The 19,320-nt window shown below is 39.9% G+C and overlaps 2 protein-coding genes across 2 annotated transcripts; both read left to right on the top strand.

Moving 5' to 3' along the window:
* The first annotated feature begins 420 nt into the window (after positions 1-420).
* On the top strand, positions 421-10,806 carry LOC137801103 (differentially expressed in FDCP 6 homolog). The gene is made up of 12 exons (XM_068598519.1): positions 421-440; positions 927-1,238; positions 2,654-2,794; positions 2,908-3,093; positions 4,478-4,705; positions 4,799-4,945; positions 6,804-6,912; positions 7,223-7,521; positions 7,613-7,779; positions 8,243-8,441; positions 9,204-9,294; positions 9,945-10,806. The coding sequence occupies exons 2-12, from the start codon at positions 1,143-1,145 to the stop codon at positions 10,139-10,141; spliced, it is 1,860 nt and encodes a 619-aa protein (XP_068454620.1). The 5' UTR covers positions 421-440; positions 927-1,142; the 3' UTR covers positions 10,142-10,806.
* A 1,086-nt stretch (positions 10,807-11,892) lies between these two features.
* On the top strand, positions 11,893-18,852 carry ppardb (peroxisome proliferator-activated receptor delta b). The gene is made up of 8 exons (XM_068596846.1): positions 11,893-12,227; positions 13,891-14,271; positions 14,824-14,975; positions 15,092-15,230; positions 15,797-15,999; positions 16,269-16,475; positions 16,568-16,811; positions 17,813-18,852. The coding sequence occupies exons 2-8, from the start codon at positions 13,950-13,952 to the stop codon at positions 18,058-18,060; spliced, it is 1,515 nt and encodes a 504-aa protein (XP_068452947.1). The 5' UTR covers positions 11,893-12,227; positions 13,891-13,949; the 3' UTR covers positions 18,061-18,852.
* The last annotated feature ends 468 nt before the right edge of the window (positions 18,853-19,320 follow it).

Genomic DNA, 19,320 nt, shown 5'->3' with positions numbered 1-19,320 from the left:
AGCAGTTTGTAAAAAGCGCGCTTCCCCATTGGTCAGAATAGTAGACCGTCCCGACCAATGACAGCGCGCACTTTGGTTACGACAATAGCCTCGACCAATGAGCAACGAATTTCCATAAACAGCTCCATGGTAACGACGCGAAAGTTGTTTTACCACGTGACTGTTTTTTGCCGCGGCCTGCAAGTTGAATATAAATGTATTGTCCGCGAGACTGGAAACACAAACAGCACGAGGACATAAGCAGAAGAAGTTTGTAAACAAATACAATGCAATATAGTAGTAAAACATTAAAGAAAACATTAATAGTGATATATATTACTGAAAGCAAAGAATATACATAACTACCATAACACTATAGAGATGAATACTGAGATAATACTAGTCGATAACAATACTCCAAATAGCCTCAACGAGGCCATGTTTGTCGTACCAGCTTTGGGGTGGGTAAGCAATAACATCCTGAAATAAAGCAGCCATTTAGGTAAAGTTAACGTCACCCCTTATTTTATTTAACATCAACGTTGTCAGTTGTTTTTATTTATTCTAATAAATGTGATCTGCAGGCATCTGGGATCAGCAGGTGACATTACAAACTTACAATGTGTTTGTTGTTAAAACAATAGACTCAAACAAACTAGAGAGGTGAGTAACTAACGTTAGATAACTAAGTTAAATGGCATTTATACGTTATAACAGAACTGAATTTAAGCTAAATATTTATTTCGTTATAAACTTAGTGACAGCTAACTTGGATAAGAAAAACTACAGCTCGTTGCCCTTGAAGGCAGCAGAGGCAAGATATGCAATTTTAACATAAAGCTATAATATAATTATCGTTTAGTTGCCTACTAAAGCAAACTATTTTCCAAGAACATTTATTTGTTGTGAAGTATATTCATATTGCAGTATTTCTTCTTCTACCAAAGGATAGTGATGGTGCAAACAATCAAGACCCTCCCTTTTCGTCAGTGACGGTGGACAGCCAGCAGGGGTCGCTGCCAGCACCCTGGTAAAGCCCCATGCTTGCTGACAGGAGCAACACAGTGTGGGTGTTTGCCTGTCACCCAGAGGCCCTGTGTCAACAGCAGAGGGAAGAAGAAGAGACATAGAGGAGGAAACCAGAAAGTTACTGTGCTGCCGACATGGACCTGCGGTCTGAGCTGCTCAAGTCCATTTGGTACGGTTTCACTGCCCTGGATCTGGAGAAGAGCGGCAAAGTGTCCAAGTCTCAGCTGAAGGTGAGTGGGGTGTCCTCTATCAAGAAAATAAGACCTTTTTTGTCTGAACATTCACTTACTTCTTTATTCTGCTGCCTCATTTCCTACCACTATTCATATTTCATCACGTGGGTGCGCTCTGAGAAGGATAAGGTAAAGATAGTTGAAAAGCTCAGGAAACTAAATATCACAATTGCATATGTTATTTGGTCTTTGTTACATTTTATATTTTGCTTCAGGAACTAAATGTGTGAGTGTAATCTGATCATCTTCAATATTTCCTGTCCTTTTAAACCGCATGCTGTTCAACAAGGGACAAATTTGTTCTCTACATTTCTCACAAAATGCTTTCACTCATAAAAGAGGGCACAATATGCACCTCTGTCTGGCAAGAGCACGAGAGCAACAGTTTGCTCTCAGTCTGGATATGAATGGGAGCCCTCATCTCCAAGCTGTGCTTACACTGGGCCTCCATGTACCAGCTTATAGTGCAAAGGGTCCTCTGGCACTGGACCTGACCAGAGAACAGCAAGTTGAATAGACGTGACGTGTACGTCAAAAGAACATTGTTGCAGTGACAGCAATGAGAAAGTGGAAACATGTTCGTGATTGTTGTCTCTCGCCACAGGGCGTCAATGAAGCCACTGTATTTTTGTTGATCTCATTCTTATGTCACTTCTTGGTCTTGCTTGGGATCAGACTCCATTCCCAGCCATCTCCACGCTCTTGCTTGCCGCTGCTGGCTCACAGAGTCAGCCTCATGACGAGGCTTATCCCGCCTCATGCATACAGCCTGTGTACAGGCACCACGCTCTTTAGTTGCACAGCAGTTTGCATGCCTTGGCCTCAAAACTAACAGATGTTGTAGTGCACTGGAGACGAGAGACAGGATGCGGTTATGGCTCAACACGGAGACCGGTTTTCTGATACCATGCAAAAGATATCTCAAAATGTTGCACACTCTCATTTGGAAAAATGTATTGCAGTATAAAGCAAAAGTAGTAAACATAGTATTAGTACACTTAGCGTTAGGGCATATTTTAGTTTATATAAGTCGGCTTATTATTCTTGTGCCTTTTTATTTTGTTGTACTTATATTGTTTAATTTTAATAATCTTTATTCATGTTTTTCAATGTTTTGACTTTTTTAACACAAGTTTACCGTTGTTTTACTTGTTGTCTTTCTATTTATTCAGTCAGCTAAAAGCACTTTGAGCTGCACAATATGTATGAAAACTGCTTGATTTTAAACCAGATAAAAAGTTTTTTTTGTCCTCAAATGTTTCACACTTATGCAAACTAAATTATTTTTAGATATATACGATGGGCAGAAATTCTAAATTTCAGTTCTCTAAAGATGAAAATAAGAAATTTCTCCAAATTTGTTGCCCTATTTTTTCCCAATATATTAGATATATGGTATCTTGATTTTCCAGGTGCTGTCCCACAACCTGTGCACAGTCTTGAGTATCCCACATGATCCAGTTGCTTTGGAGGAGCACTTCAGGGATGACGACGATGGTCCAGTTTCTAGTCAGGGTTACATGCCTTACCTCAACAAATACATCCTGGACAAGGTGATAAAACCACAACTAAAAGCACCTTTTGTTTTGTCAATTTATAATGCTGTGTAATCAAGGATGCTGTTTCAGTTTTTTTAATGATCAATCTCTACATTTTGTTTTTTAAGGTTATTGAGGGCTCTTTTATTAAGGAAAACGTAGATGAGCTCTGTTGGACTCTGACGGCAAAGAAAAACTACCAGACAGATAAAACCAGTAGCACGGTTCTGCCAGAGAGGGATGCTTTTCGGCTGTGGTGCCTTTTTAATTTTCTCTCTGAAGACAAGTACCCACTGGTTATGGTCCCTGACGAGGTAGGTTCAATTAGAGTATATTTAGATTTAAATGAATTTCTTCACACTCACATGTTTTAATAAAACATTACTTTAAAAATGTGCTATTTTATTGATATTCAAAACGTGATTGGACTGCAAAAAGTATTTTATATTGTTAGGTTATATAAGTAAAAATATATGCACATCTAGAAGTCATAGTTGATAGATAGATAGACAGATAAATAGATAGATAGATAGATAGATAGATAGATAGATAGATAGATAGATAGATAGATAGATAGATAGATAGATAGATAGATAGATAGATAGATAGATAGATAGATAGATAGATAGATAGACTTTATTCATTCTCAGGGGAATATTTGTTTGTGGCAGTAGCAAGCAAGTTACAGAGTAAACATACAAATATTAAGTTTGGAAAGTAGTCAATACATACAATACAATAAAATAGTAGAGCAGAACATATTACATTTACGAAAATGAAATAGTAAAGAAAATGCAAGTATATACAGTGTATATAGAGTGTATATAATATACAGTGAAGTAAAAGTATAGTGATTAACTAAACCACAAAAGCGGTGCTAGTGTCTTGTATGTAATGACACTTATATCTAAATTTAGCCACATGAATAATTCAAATTATTTTGCTCTGTTTTTGAGTACAATTCAGAGACAGTAGTCAGTAGTCTGTGACCTAAAAGGGGTGTTGGATCAGTTGAAACCACTAAATACCTGCCTGAAACCCTGTTTCTTGCCATCATGGAACGCAGTGCACTTTTCATGCAGCGGTGTGGGCTTCTTTCTCACTTGCCGACTTTGGTTTCCTGTCTTGTGTTTTTCGTAGCAGCTGCCAAGAGAAGGCCCTACATTTCAAGGACAGAGTAGTTTTTATCATGCTGAGTTTAAGTAAACATTATCTAGTTGTATTTAAATACTTGCTTCACATACCAACCGCTGTGCAAAGAAATGGGTGGTGTTACGAAAGCTAAAATAGTAAATATTACTAAAGCACATTTAATTAATAATCAACATAGCTAAAAGTTACTCTTGAGAAAGGACTTTGTGTAATGTGATCTTTACTTTGGTGTTTTATGTTGAAAAGTGGAAAATACAAAATAAAGTGCACAAATTAAGAAAAAAAGCAGGCTGCTTTGATATCAATAATTTATTGTGAAAAGCTCCGCAATTGTAATCAAGTTAAAACAACCTTTAGAATAAAGTCCTTCAGATGCAACTAAAAATAAGAACAACACACTCGAGAAAAAAAAAACAATCAAAGACACTTGATTATAATAGAAGAAGATAGTAACTTCCTCGATTGAGTATAATGCAGCAAAGACGAATAATTCAAATTAACCACACATTTTCACTCTCAAAACGCTTGGTTTCTTTTTCTCTTCAGGTGGAGTACCTCCTCAAGAAGATATGTATGGCTATGAGTATTGAGTTTAACTGTGTTGAATTAGAGGACTTCTTCTCCCAAGAATCAGTCCAGAAGAGCGGCATTACTGTTTGGGTTTTTCTGGAGATGATGAACTCGGGAAAGATGACCAGAGGAATTGATAAGAGCATAATCAGCATGGCTATAGAGGAAGTATACAGGGAGATAGTGGGTGATGTCCTCAAAGAGGTAGGAGGCCCATCTGCAATCAGTACTTTGTGCTTTTCTTCTTTGACATGCTCTGAATTGTTTTGGTGACAGTATACGTGTGTCTGCATGCAGGGTTATCTGTGGAAGAAAGGCCAGCTGAGGAGAAACTGGAAGGAACGCTGGTTCACCTTAAGGCCGAGCAACTTGTCCTATTACACTGGGGAGGACCGCAAAGACTGTCAGGGCAACATAGTTCTGGATGGGAACTGCTGTGTGGAGGTAAGCACCTGGAGCGGATCATCTTTCAAAGCTCAACACTGTTAACACCGGAGAACTGTGGATTGTATTCTTTGTCAATTTATCCCGAAAGGAAATACATCATACTCGTTTGCTTTCTTTTGTACATTTGAGTCAAAGTGTTATTCTTCAGTCCAGTGGTTCCCCCATGATGTTGCAAGATGAGAGGGAATGTGGTCACAAGATGATTAAGAGGTGTTTTATGACTTTCCTATTCTTTATTTTGTCTTGTGAATTACTTCAAAATGGTACCACTTCATTGTTCACAACCCATAGACATGTGCAACAAGATGCAAGGCGTCACAGGGGACTATGGGACTAATTAAAGGGTTTGGGTGGAAAGAGAGCAGAAAATTATGTCTCACGTTTCTAAAAAGAAAAAAAAGCAAGATCCTCGCCATTGTTATTATGATTTAGATGATTTCCTTGACTAAGGGACTCTCACACCAGTCTTGTTTGGTCCGCACTTTAAACCAAACCAAAAATACTGATGTGATAGCCCCCCAAACTACAATCCGCACAAAACAGAAGAGCCTTGGTCCAATGAAAGGAGTTTGTCTCTGTCCAGATCAACTTTTTGGTTTGGTTCTAGTGTTCTTTGGATGGGTCGGAGTCTCGGACCAAATACAGGAAGTTCTGGAAAAAAAAGGAAAAAAAAAGAGCTGTTAAAGCTTATGGGAAGAGGAGACCAAATGTTTCACTGACATTTGGTCAAACACTTTTCGTTCTTACAAACCAATCAATGTCGAGTAAAGGGAGAAGCAGCTCATGATGACAACAAGACGTATGTCATGTGTCGTTATTTAGTCTGCTTGCATAATTGTAACATTTAACAAAAAAAAAATCAAATGTATACAATGTTAACATAACAATGGATATAAACTCTTTTATGTGGCAAAATGGACAAGTAAAGATTGTTGTTAGTTGTTGTGCTGGCAACACACGTTAGTAAAGTGGAGTTACAGATTGACTGGAAGAGAGCGAACGCGGCATGCCAGGGCTGTTAGACCCACCAGCCCGCTGTTTGGCTCATTTAGTGTAACCGGTCGAGCAGTAAAGTAAGGTGGAATTTGCAAGTTAGCTAGCAAGCTAACTAGGGTACAGCTGGCTAGCTTGCTAAACAAAGTTGTCACTCATCTGGCGATAGCAATGTGCTTTTCTAACTTGTGACAAAAGTGTGTGGACAAAGCATTAAGTTACTAATCCCTAAATTCCTCCTCCTCCCTCTAACCCTCCCCCCTTTTCTGAACCTCCCAACCCCGATAATTTCCATACAGTCCCAAAGTAGACGTTGTTTCATATTCATGTGTCATAATCCAAAAAGATTTGATACCGTCAAGTTTATCAGATAACCGTGGGTAGAAACTAAATGTTCAAATTTCGTCACAATTCTCACGGATTTCAAATGAACTGAACGCAAGATTAGTCTTTAGACCCATTCTCACTCTGAAGCCTGATAGAATAACGATTGTTACCTGGGCGCTTCTGGTGGCTTTTGACATGGACACTGACTGAATTATTAGCTTAACAATACCACACAGTACCACACTTAGTCATGTCAAACACAAATATGGTCATGTTCTGTTATTTCTTCAGCAAGGCCCCTTCATACTGCACCATGTTACTCCAAAGTAAATAAAGCAATCATTCTAAAATCATGCTTTATTATAGGAAGTAGACGATCAAATATTGTTTGGTCATTCAAAATGGATCAAAAACCTCTTTTACCCTGTGAGTTCACCTTTATTTTTTACTCTTTACTACTGTTTATTTAAGACATGATAACAACAAATATAGAAAACATGTAAAGAAGGATTTGTTTGTGTTCCTTGTTGAACAGGTGCTACCAGACCGAGATGGGAAAAGGTGCATGTTTTGTCTGAAAACCCTCTCCAAGACTTATGAGATGAGCGCCTCAGACACCAAACAGAGACAGGAGTGGACTACAGGTCAGAGGAGCAGTGCTGTCCTTGATTAGAGAATTTCTTAGTCGACTAAGAATTGTACAGTTTTATCAACAAAACAAATCATGCATAAGTTTACCAGGGATGTGCTCCATAGTTTCTTGGAAATCTGTCATTCAGCATAAACAAATCTTAAAAAATACTAATCAACAATCTTAGTCCACTAAGGCCAATGAGCAGTTAGTTGTCTAAAAGCGAGCAACCCTATAGAGGAGACTTGATCACTAATAAGTCATGGATCAATCTTCAAAGCTTCATTTTCATATCAAGACATTAAATATGATCTTCTATACAGCCATTCAAACAGCTATCAGGCTACACGTGGAGGGGAAAACATCCCTCCACAAAGATCTGAAGCTGAAGCGACGTGAACAGCGGGAGCAGCGGGAGAAGAGACAGCAGTCCAAGGAAGAGGAGCTGCAGAGGTTGCGAGCCCTGCAGGAGGAACGGGAACGTAAGCTTGAGGAACTGGATCTCCTGAAAGAGACGCAAAAGCAGGCTCAGGTCCTCCTGGAGCAGGACGAGCAGAGGAGGCGCCAGCAGCACGAACAGCTCCAGCGGGCCCTGGAGGTCCAGCTGCGAGAGGCTGAGGAAGTGAGTAGAGGCACAGGAGGAAGACAATATTTTGAATTCAGCAGCAACAAGATGGGTGTTAATTCCTTTGCTTCTTGCTGTACCTCTCAAGGCTCGGGTTAGTATGCAGGCAGAGATGGTTCTGAAAGAGGAGGAGGCAGAGAGGCAGAGGAAGAGGATCAAGGAGCTGGAGGAGATGCAGAAGCGTTTGGAGGAGGCACTGCAGCTGGAGATCAAAGCCAGGCTGGACGAGGAGGCCTTCCGCTATGCTCAAGCAGGGTAGAGTGTTATATGTACCTAACCATCTCGAAGACATGATTAAAGACTTGTACCTTCAGAGCACCACAAGAAGTAATTTGTTTTGATTGAGAGCCTTCAGACAATAATCTGCTGGCTGTAAGAAGGGAGGCGCTCTCTGCAGACTGCAGATATGAAGCTCAGTTGCTGAAAGGAGCTCATGTTGCGTTATGTTCCTCAGGAAGTTGAACCGCCAACAGAGGAAGTTGTTAAATGCTGCCATCAGTCAGATCTATTGTGTCACTGTTTATCTGCTCGTTCAACCTTTCTAAGTAAAAGTTTCTGATTATTGATCACATTAATCTGCAAACAGCATGCATTAGGTTCTGTACATCGCTGCTCACTATAATTTCTGAAGATTATGTCTCTATTTGATCATCTCAAACAGAGGATTCAGTCATGCGTTTATTAAATACAAATCTTATGTGTTCTCTGTTGTGTCCAGGTTACTGGCTGAGGAGGAGGAGAAGATGAAGGCTCTGATGTCCCTGCAGGAGGAACAGGAGGAGTACATCCTGAAGACACAGAGGGAGAAGCAAGAGCTCAAACAGGAAATGGAGGTCAAGTCAAGATCCCTGGATGAGGCCCAGAGGCAGTTGGAGGAGGTCCGCGCCAACAGGCACAGGGTTGACCAGGATGTAGTGGTAAGAACTCCAAAATAAAAGCTTCGCATGTAAATAAGAAAATAATCAAATCGGCAGAACTACATCTAACTGAGTCCAAGTTATCAATCTCGCATCTCTAAGAGGAATTGTTGTTTTTTTTGATGTTCTGGTGTGATACTGGAAAAGAACATTGAGCAAATAGCAGCTGCTGCTTTGACTTACATTTCTTCTTGCACACCTGTTAAGTTGAATTTCCAGCATATGTGACCGATATTAATTCAATGTATTTATTATTGTTAACAATCATCTAACCAGGTAAGAGCCTGTTAATATTTAGGAATTTAAAAGGATGACAGAGGCAAGACCAAGGCATCCACATTAGTTACAGACAGGGCGACACATTACAGTTTGCAGTATAACAGACATAAATGAGACAACATTTTGAATGTCTTTTCTTTCAAAAGAGTTCAATTAATCCAACCAGAATCACAGTTTTAAGCTTATTCTGTCCTTTGGAGACTTTATGAGACTCATTTAAGATTTGGTGTTGGTATCACTAGTGCACAGTGGGGTGTTATTTCTGCTTTGCTAATCTTCCTTAAGAGAGTCGGTATCTTACATTCCTCTACATTGTAATTTAACATTTGTATCCCTTATTGACGGGACTTTGTAACCTTGCTGTAAAAAGATACATGTTACAGATATACACAGATTTATATTAGTGAGAAGGGTGTAATGTAAAAAGTGGTTTATTTCTTAATGGCTCAGGTATTTTAAAGAGCTGCTCTTTTTCTCTGACAGGCTGCCCAGCGGAAACTTCGACTGGCGAGCACCAACGTCAAACACTGGAACGTTCAGATGAACCGACTGATGCGGCCAATCGGACCAGGCGGTAGGTGTCCTACCTGCACGACAAGTTTAATTTAAATTCCATAAAATCTGCAAAAGAATATGCTATTAAATGCAATCGTTTTCATTGACAACCAAAATATTACAAGTTTAGCACATTGAGAAAAACAACTACTTCTCCTAATGGGGTCATTATACAACAGTCTTGTCATCGCTCCACACAGATTTGTAGTTTTCAGTGTTTCCATCGAGCTGTGGAAAATGTGCATAAAAACGGGTGACTGGCACATTTCAAATATGTCTAATGTGATGAAGGTTATATGTCTGATAATAAATTGTTCTAATGTTTCACGGACAGAAGGAACGTCATATTATGTGATGAAAAGTCTATGTTTTAAATAAGCATGTAGTCTTAACTGCAGGTTTCTAAATGCACCATGGTTGGGTTGACATTTAACTTTGCTTCATGTCAAGACCAGTGTAATACAGTTTCCTTAAATCAGAGATTGTATGTGAATAAATAAATTGCTGTTATTTTTCATAACCTGTTCTACAAATATACAGGTGTGGGGTTTGACCAGTAAATCCCGTCTATTTCAACATCCTTATCTTTAAACCACTTGCTCTGATTTTAGTGGCCGGCTCTAAACATTCACTTTATTTTCTAAAGTATTTTCTTTGCGCTGTTTTTAGAGAAGAGACCGTCGCTAGGAAGCTCCTTCTCAAGCTTCCAGATCCCGACACAGAGGGATCCCGGGCTGCGTCTCAGAAGGAGATCAGGATCAGAGGATCAGAACGAGGAGAGCAAAGAAAATGTTGACAACAGTGCTGGATGTGATTTAGAAAAACGCCATTCCCATGCCTCTAACGGAGACATGGACATCCCCTAAAACCAAGAGTCACTTTCTGACTGAAAGGGCAAGAGATGAAAACAGTGGAACATCTACATTTAAAACTGAATTTACTACCAATGGTACTACCAATTGTATTAAATGTTGAATTACTGACCTCACTCCACGAACAGAAAAAGTTTAAAACATGTTAATGAGAAGAAGCATTTGCAGAATCAACTAATGCTTTGACTGCAGCCTGTGTGAGGCCTGTGGACATCAACGGTACCTCAGTGCAGAGAAGATGAGCTGTAATCAAGATTCTGAAAAATGTGTTAAAGGCAAATACTTTCATAGAATACAATGAAACTCATTTGTTTAGCTCTGTAATATAGACACATAACAATGTTGCATTTTTTGGGTGGCTTGACCTTTTTTCCGTAAAAAGTTGGTTCAGTATTTACAGCAGTTTCATTTTAAGAGTATCTTTCCTGATAAACAGGAAAGAGAGCAAAAGAGAGAGAGAGAGAGAGAGAGAGAGAGAGAAACTCTTATTGTACTTCCTGTTTCTATTGTCAGTTAACATAATTGTAAATAAAAAAGTGAAATGCTGCCTTAACCTGATTTCTGCCTGTATCTTTCCTGTGTTAAATTATGTGCCACATGCAATTCAAATAAATTGTAATCCTAACTGTCAATAAAATCTCAATTTATTCTTTTCACAATGAGTGTCTGAATTAAATACTATTTAAATAAGTAAATGTAATAAGTTATCAAATAAGTGACATTTTAATTACGGTACAAAGACCACACAGTGGAGCAAATTCAAACCCACAGTGCTGAATTTTCAAACTGCACATCCGTTGATTTTAAGAATTGAGTCCACATCATTTGTTTAGTGTTGAAATGTGTCATCGCTGACTAATTTGACAGATCTCACTCACCAAAAAGTCTGCAACATGAGTTAACAGAGACATCCGCTGACACACAGAACAAACTACATGTCTTCTGGGTGGATTTTTATAATCCTTAAGTGTTTTTTAAGTCTTGGTGTCCAAATCCTAGTTTAACAGACAATTATTCAACATTTTCCCCCCTTTTAAAGAGACTATTTTTTCACTCTGCAATACAATAAATAATTTTATACAGATTTCCCAAAGTTACAGTAAAAACCCAAAAACATAAATACAAACAACCAATATAACTTACAGATAGTTATACTTATTTTCTAAAAAGATGGGGGATTTTACATGCCAAAACATGTGATATTCTATTTTAGGCTATAGCATGGTAACAATTACAAAACACACAGCAAACGGGTTCAGGCACATTTCTTGTTCTTGGGAAAGGATTTATTTGTTTTTGCAGCTCTTTTAAATCTATGTAATTATAAATACAGATTTGAAATGAATAAATAAAAATACATACCATGGGCCAAGTTAACCTGCCAGTGGTTGAAAAACAAAACAAAACTAACTAGGCCCCCCATTTAATTACATTGTTTTTCTCATTTTGTCATACAATTCCCCAACTCGCCCTAAAAAGGTTAGGAAGTTTAATTTCTGCAAATATGATCACAGCTTTTCAGGATCCGTGCAGATCCAAAATAAATGTCCATGTTACAGAAACAACACCGCGTAAAATATAAGAGGGACCTTGACTACTCAGAAAGCTGTTTGCTTGATCCAGCCTGATGTGCGTGGGTTTACGTGCGTGTGTGCGCGCGCGGGGTGGACGGGCGGGGGGGGGGGCTCTGTGTTGTCCTGGCATGTGACGATGGAGGAGGAGGAGGAGGAGAGGGGGGGTGGTGAAGCAAAGCAAAGCTAGGAACAACAAGAAGAGAGTCGGGGAGGGATTATTAGTTCACTATGCTTATCTGCATGTGACATGAGAGCGAACTAAACTGTTCAAAGTGTTTTCCTTCCTTCTCTCTCGAGCTCAGCGGTTTGTCAGCGACACGGAGGCCTGAGTCTAAGTGCACCCTCCCAGTCTGACGTTAGCTCCGGCTGCTAGCTCACTCCTGCTGCTGGGACTTCACACAACTTGTCAACAGCCGATCAATCCTGGACGGGACCGTGCCCGCTACATGTTTATTTTAGGCCCTTTCTCGTAAACGTGTCCTGAACTAGCGGCAGTATTGGGAGAGGTAAGCCAACTCGTTCAGTGTGCTCGCGTTATTTAAAGGCAACCCCCCGGGAATGTGGGTCAGCTAGCAGCTAACGCGAGTAGTCAAGGTTAGTAGCTAACCTAACTAGCTGCGGGTCGAGACGAGTCTCCTCGACGGCCGACCGACAAGCTGTGGACACGTTTTTACACGTTTAATATTGCTTTCACACGAGTTGAAAAGTTTGACAGTGGCCATGTTGATGACTTTGCCGACTTTTCGTGTCTCAAACGCTTGTATCTAGTTACAGTCCTGTCATGCACAGCGGCGTTGGCAGATATTTCGGAGAACTAGTGTGACAGGTTGTCTGCTGGACGACAAACCCAAACAGCCCCAATCTTAGGGGTTTGATCCCTAAACATCATGCAAACAAAGTGTACACTTTGTGACTCTTTGGGCCATCATGTAATTAACTTAATAATCAACATTGATGAATCTGTTACAAGTACACACTGTGAATGTTTGTCCGGGCGCAGCTAACGTTACGTTCATGCTCAGATTAATCCACTAGGGGGCCGCGGGGCAAATATTTAACCCCCACCATCAAAGCCCTCTCCCCCACTGCCCTCGACGAGCGATCAACACTGCTCAATGTGTACATAGTGCATGCACCCTGTCCCCTCAGCACCCAAGTACACTGTGCACCCTACCATGGATATAAGGCAAACAATAATACAGATGTCTCTTGGCTGCAATAGAGACAAAGTTTACTTTTTAAGATAGCGGAAAACAGACATACATGTCAGACCAAACCCTGTGGCTAGATGAGGCCTCGTGGGTCATCTGTTGTGGAAATGGGCAACTTATTTGTATTTAGGCCCATCGTTTATATAATTTTGATTTTATCCTCGAAAGATTTGTATGCTAGCATGGAAGACCATTGTGGGCATGTTTCTAACCAATGAGCTGGGCTGCTTTGTGGCTATAATACATTTTGATGTGATCTTTAAAGTGCCTCAATTATTACATTTTGTGCATTAGCACTAAATAGACTAATTATTGACTGGCTACAATGATTATGTTTTGTGGTTTTCAATTAATTTTACACACGGTTTACTATATTGTATTGATAAACAAATTATTATATTTACCATATAGAGGATTTCATAGATTTAGTGCATTTATTAGTCTGAGTCCCCGACTTGGCTGCTCCTATTGCCTAGTAGGTAACCCAGGCAAGTGCATATCATGTCATGAGCCTGTTACTATCAAGAACACCTGGCTGCTCAAACACAAACCATAGTAATGGATGGTCTCTGGGAAAGGGAACCTCAATAAGCTCGCTGCCAAAGAGTCACACTTATTTCAGTTATAAATGTCCAACATACGTACAGTTAAAAAGCCAAACTAAATATGCGTTTTACTAATGTGGTTTTATGAAAAACTGACATTAAGGGGAACATTTTTGCGCCACAACTTGTATTGAAAAGAGTAATGCTCAGTTTGGGTGTGAGTGGTCAATGGTCTTGGACTGTTAACCACTCACATGCTGGATGTAATAGCAAGGTAGATGATGTGGACTTTTGAGGCCAGTTTACACTGATGTTGTCAGTCTTGTTTTGTATGATATCCATATATTAGATGTACATGATTAATTTGAACATAATATTGCTTATTCAAAACAAAGTATTCTATTTTTAAATAGTGAAACTATGATGGCAACGTGACAGGAGGAGAGCCGCTGAGACAGCTTAAACGGCAACCATGGAAGGAGAGGGGAAAGACCAGCACAACAGGGTGAACGGCCACAGCAAGCCCAAATCCCCCCAGGACTCGGCTGATGTCAGGTGGACGCCACTCAAGGGAGAGTTTGGCGGTTCAGACAGCTGTGGGGCGATAAGTGTGTCAGAACTGACAGACCTGCAAGAGTTAAAGGCCAGGGAAAGTGAGGATGAAGAGGAGAAGGAGGTAGTTCCTCCCTCTAAAGGCCTGAAAGGGGACCAGAAGAAAAAAGAGAAAGAGAGTCTGGATAAGGAGGAAAACAATCACAGCAAGCAAAACAGCAGTGCGGGTTCCACCTACACAGGTAAAACTTGTATTTCATGACTTGCTTTATGAAAAGTCATTGGAAATGGTGCAAGACATAATTAAATGACAGGGCATTCAAGTAGCAATCCTTAAAATAATTTAATCCTGGTTGATTGAGAATTTCTATTGAAGTGAAAACAGTGGGCTATAAGTTAATTCATTAGGCCCCATTTTAATAATTTAGAAAAACTAAGGATACATTTAAGTGTTTCAAAGCCTAAGGAAAGAAGCTGCTGTCTGGTGGCACAGCAGTGGATACTTTAATAACGCTTGCCAGATGGCAGCATGAATAGGCTGTTCAAATTCAAATTATATGCATAGTTCCATTTTTGGTGTGTTCACAATGGAGAGAAACTATTTTACAGCAGGGTATTTTTTCAGGAATGTCACCACAGACGCACAGTTTATAATATACATACATCTTGCAATATTTTCAACAATGGCCAAGAGCCTCGATCACCATTGTGACACCTCGAATGACTTCACAATTTGTTCGACTGAAAATCTTTGAGATTGCCACGTCAATATTCATGCTTTTTCTTTTTTTCAGACCTGTCTCATACCTCGTCACCCTCGCTGTCAGAACAGCTGCGTCTTGGCCAAGGAGACAGCACAGGGTCTGGGATCAGCGTGGAGTGTAAGGTCTGCGGGGACAAGGCCTCTGGCTTTCACTATGGGGTGCATGCCTGTGAGGGTTGCAAGGTAATACATTGTGTGCATCACAACAGAACAGCCAAGTAATATTACAAAGTTCGATAACAGCTGTTTTGTGCTGTCTGATATGAGTTGCTGAACCAGTTACTTTGTTTCTCACTCAGGGCTTTTTCCGTCGAACCGTGCGAATGAAACTGGAATATGATCGCTGTGAGCGTTCCTGCAAGATTCAGAAGAAGAATCGTAACAAGTGCCAATATTGTCGCTTTCAGAAGTGCCTGTTTTTGGGAATGTCGCATGATGGTGAGAACAAAAATTACTTTGAGAAAATGAACCATATCCATAATTTAAATGTTATTCCAATACCTTTCCATAACTTGAATGCTAATGTTAGATACCGAAAATGGTTTAGTTTTTAAGAATTGGATTCAATCTATAATGGATAAGAAATCAGCTCAATTATTTTAATTTATTGCTAATCTGATTTGGATTTATTTCCGTATTGTTTTGTTAGTTCTGTTTGGGGAGGGAGTGCCATGGAACCTAAAGCTCCAGTGGATGTTAACTTGTTATTGATTGGCAATGATAATTGCATGAAGAGTAAAATGTGTTTGTGCACCCTGTTATTTGCAAGAGAAAACTAACCATTTTTTCTGTATTCTCATGCACTTTAAAACATGTTTCTCTGGTATTATTGAGATGATGGGGAATTAAGAACAAGAACTCAATGTTGTATTTGTATTTACAAAAGTGTTCGGCTATCTACGAACCGGTTTCAAAAAGAAAAAAGGCATCAGAACCCATGCTTAGGGATTTACTCCTGAAATATTCACTCAAAATAAGACCAACATGTGTGTGCTTTTGCGCAGCGATCCGATATGGACGTATGCCTGAGGCGGAGAGGAAGAAGCTGGTGGCAGGCCTGCTTGCTGAAGAACTGAACCTTAGCAAACCTGGTGGCTCAGACCTGAAGACCTTGGCCAAACAAGTCAACGCAGCCTACCTGAAAAACCTTGTTATGACCAAGAAGAGGGCCCGCAGCATCTTGTCAGGCAAAACCAGCAGCACCTCGGTACGTTATAGTCTTGGAACAGCCTAGTACTAGTTTTACAGATATATTAATCTATGGAAATAGGGAACTGTGACTCTGACCCTTGACTTCATGCTCTATTGTTTAATCAGACGGACCTTTTCTGGTTTAAAGCTTAGTATGTAAAATGTGTAAGAAAGTAGCTTTTGATATATAATGCATTCTTGTGTTTTATGCTAATCCACTAATCGTCAAGTCTTTGAAGTAACAGATTTTCATATCCGAGACATTGATTCCTGTCTTCCGTTTAGCCCTTTGTGATCTATGACATGGACACACTGTGGAAGGCAGAAGGTGGTTTGGTCTGGAGCCAGCTGATTCAAGGTGCGCCCCTTACCAAGGAAATAGGGGTTCATGTGTTCTACCGCTGCCAATGCACCACCGTGGAGACGGTGCGAGAGCTCACTGAGTTTGCCAAGAGCATTCCAGGGTTTGTGGACCTCTACCTTAATGACCAGGTGAATGGCTGTCTGCTGCGCTTCACAGTAAGATTATGGAAATGTGGCTATTTATTATGGTCACTAATGTGTGTCTGGTGTGCTCTCTGCAGGTGACTTTGCTGAAGTATGGTGTGCATGAGGCTATTTTTGCGATGCTGCCATCTCTCATGAACAAAGATGGACTGTTGGTGGCCAATGGTAAAGGCTTTGTAACCAGGGAGTTCCTGCGCAGTTTAAGAAAGCCCTTCAGTGAGATCATGGAGCCCAAGTTTGAGTTTGCTGTCAAGTTTAATGCTCTGGAGCTGGATGACAGTGACCTGGCCTTGTTTGTTGCTGCCATTATTCTCTGTGGAGGTGAGGTTACATTTTTCTGGTAAATTATGAAGAATGTCTGAAGAAAGTGTGAAGAATGTCACATTTGCTTTTTGTTTTGTTCGAGGTACCTGCATGTCTTGAGAAGTCTTCAAAATTATTAAATTAATAGTGTCCTCAAAAATGTCTGAAAAGAGTCTAAAACCACCTGACACTTTATTTAAAAACATCTTCAATATTTTCTCAATGTTTATTTTCTGATTGTGGGCTGTTGGAAGAAAGCACCTTAAGACCTGAAGCAGACATAGGAAGCTCAATCAATGTTAACGTTAAAGTCTAATTTCCTTAAAACATACATACTCATTACAACCTTACCTTACCTTGTGCCTCTTCGGTGGAGTTCTAATACCGTGACTTTTTTTAATTTGTATACAAACTGACTATATTTTCCGTAGCTTTTCGACATTAAATCCGCACACAATGCAATTTCCTTTTAAACTCCGCGAACCCCCTTCAAAATAAAAGCATCTCATCTTAAACTGCTTATTAGACCCGTCTTTCTTTGGCCAAAGCGATCTGGCCCCAGCACGTGCACGGCGCAGCAGAGACGTGCACGGCGCGGAGAGAACAAGCAGGAAAAGCAAATATTTTGCGCAGCTATGCTATTTCACCAATATTACTGGTTATATTCCTTAGCTCAAAAACACAACTTATGACAATTTGTATAATTTATTAATATTATTATACTTTTTATAATTAATAATATTATAATTATTTTTTATTTAATTTCTTTTGGTGGTTTAAAGTGGGTGGGGCCCTGTATTGGCCGGCCGCCACTGTTTCTCACCCATTTTGTCCCTTTTGCTTTTCCTCGATATTTTGGTCTGTAGGGTTTTGAAACGGTTGTGAAATCGCTTTCTAAGTTTCATTAGAAAGGAATAAAATATTTTAAATTGAACTTGGTGAACCTGTCAGCAACCCTGTATGTTTGCACCGCGTAAATTAGAACTCATCATAAGGTCTCCCTTCTTGTTCTTCCTCAGATCGTCCCGGCCTAATGAACGTAAGGCAGGTGGAACAGAGTCAGGACAACATCCTCCAGGCCCTGGACCTCCACCTTCAAGCAAACCACTCTGACTCAGCCTACCTCTTCCCCAAGCTGCTGCAGAAGATGGCCGACCTTCGTCAGCTAGTTACTGAGAACGTTCAGCTTGTCCAAAAGATCAAAAAGACAGAGGCGGAGACTTCACTCCACCCTCTACTACAGGAGATCTACAAAGACATGTATTAGTATTCCCCAGCACAGACTGCTTTCAGCAATACTGTTACAGACTAAATTTACATTCATGATTCTACACTGCATTCAGTACAAGCACTGTTCCACGTATCGGCATGGATTTAACGTGCAGATGAGGCAAAGTGACGTGGCAGAGCTAACATAATCAGGAAAGTCTTCTCAATATCAGCAATACCCTCAGCTGTGTGTGTGTGTGTGTGTGTGTGTGTGTGTGTGTGTGTGTGTGTGTGTGTGTGTGTGTGTGTGTGTGTGTGTGTGTGTGTGTGTGTGTGAGTGAGAGAGATGAGCATCTGGAATCATTTGCTGAAAGTCCTAGTTTCCCACAACGGTCACTTAACAGAGAGAATGATTTGTTTTCTTACCATGGCTGCTCTTGTTACATTCTAATAGCAAAGCTGACCCCAGTGCAGTTTTTAGAGAGTTTCTTCTCACTCCCCTCGGCTCTGTGTTTGTGAAGGGAAAGAATTTCAGGTTCTTAAACCAATGGCATAGTTGAAATAGAAAAGAGCTGTAAAGTTTATACTGTGCAAAATTTTCTTATGATGCCAATGTCTTTGATCGAGTGATTGTTCTCAGACTTGGTGCACAACTTGTTTTTTGTTTACGTCATCATTATCATCAACATCATCAACATCATCATCATCATCATCATCATCCATGACTGCTACTTTGCCATTTGGTTAATTGAACACAAACTGGGCTGGCTCCAGCAGTGTAGAGCTCTCTCAAAGCAGCTGTCTGTGCAATACCGTTTTAATTTTTCAATAAATGTGGAGATCCAAGTTATACAGGTTTTGTCCGAAAGCAATCTACCCAAGTGGTAACTAATGGACTATGTTGCACAGATTCTGTCTCTAAACTGACACTATAAACACGTAACCCATTGAAGTTCAAGGGACCGCATGTTTTTTTTCTCTTTTTTTTCTTCTTTTTTTTTTATGTAATGCAAATTATCATGAATTTGCCATTTTAAGGGTAGTCTTTGTAATTATGTTACTAATTATTGTTAATCATATTTGTAAGGGAAAACATGACTTATCTTGTTTTAATTAAGTTTTTTTTTTTATCATATTACATGCTTGCCTGTTTCGGTTGTACCAAATATATTGTCGAGCATACCAACAAACGTTTCCTTGATAAGGAATTTGGATTTCACGCGTTAGCAGGATTGACCTAAAACCAGCATAATGTACCACTTTGTCATTATTGGGAAAATTGATGACAAGAAATCATTTGGTATAATTAGTCTCTCAT

This window comes from Clinocottus analis, unplaced genomic scaffold (assembly GCF_023055335.1).
Source record: "Clinocottus analis isolate CAN_PGR_092001 unplaced genomic scaffold, fCliAna1.0.p SCAF_4, whole genome shotgun sequence".
Taxonomy (NCBI): Eukaryota; Metazoa; Chordata; class Actinopteri; order Perciformes; family Cottidae; genus Clinocottus; species Clinocottus analis.
Note: the sequence above shows the minus strand (reverse complement) of the source record. Positions and strands in the feature narration are given on the sequence as shown.

Excerpts from the sequence above, each read along its gene's own strand:
- LOC137801103 (XM_068598519.1), top strand. The coding sequence starts at position 1,143 with ATGGACCTGCGGTCTGAGCTGCTCAAGTCCATTTGGTACGGTTTCACT. Across the intron at positions 2,795-2,907 it reads ACAAATACATCCTGGACAAG|GTTATTGAGGGCTCTTTTAT; the intron begins GTGATAAAACCA and ends TTGTTTTTTAAG. Across the intron at positions 8,442-9,203 it reads GGGTTGACCAGGATGTAGTG|GCTGCCCAGCGGAAACTTCG; the intron begins GTAAGAACTCCA and ends TTTCTCTGACAG.
- ppardb (XM_068596846.1), top strand. The coding sequence starts at position 13,950 with ATGGAAGGAGAGGGGAAAGACCAGCACAACAGGGTGAACGGCCACAGC. Across the intron at positions 14,976-15,091 it reads ATGCCTGTGAGGGTTGCAAG|GGCTTTTTCCGTCGAACCGT; the intron begins GTAATACATTGT and ends TTTCTCACTCAG. Across the intron at positions 16,000-16,268 it reads GCAAAACCAGCAGCACCTCG|CCCTTTGTGATCTATGACAT; the intron begins GTACGTTATAGT and ends TCTTCCGTTTAG.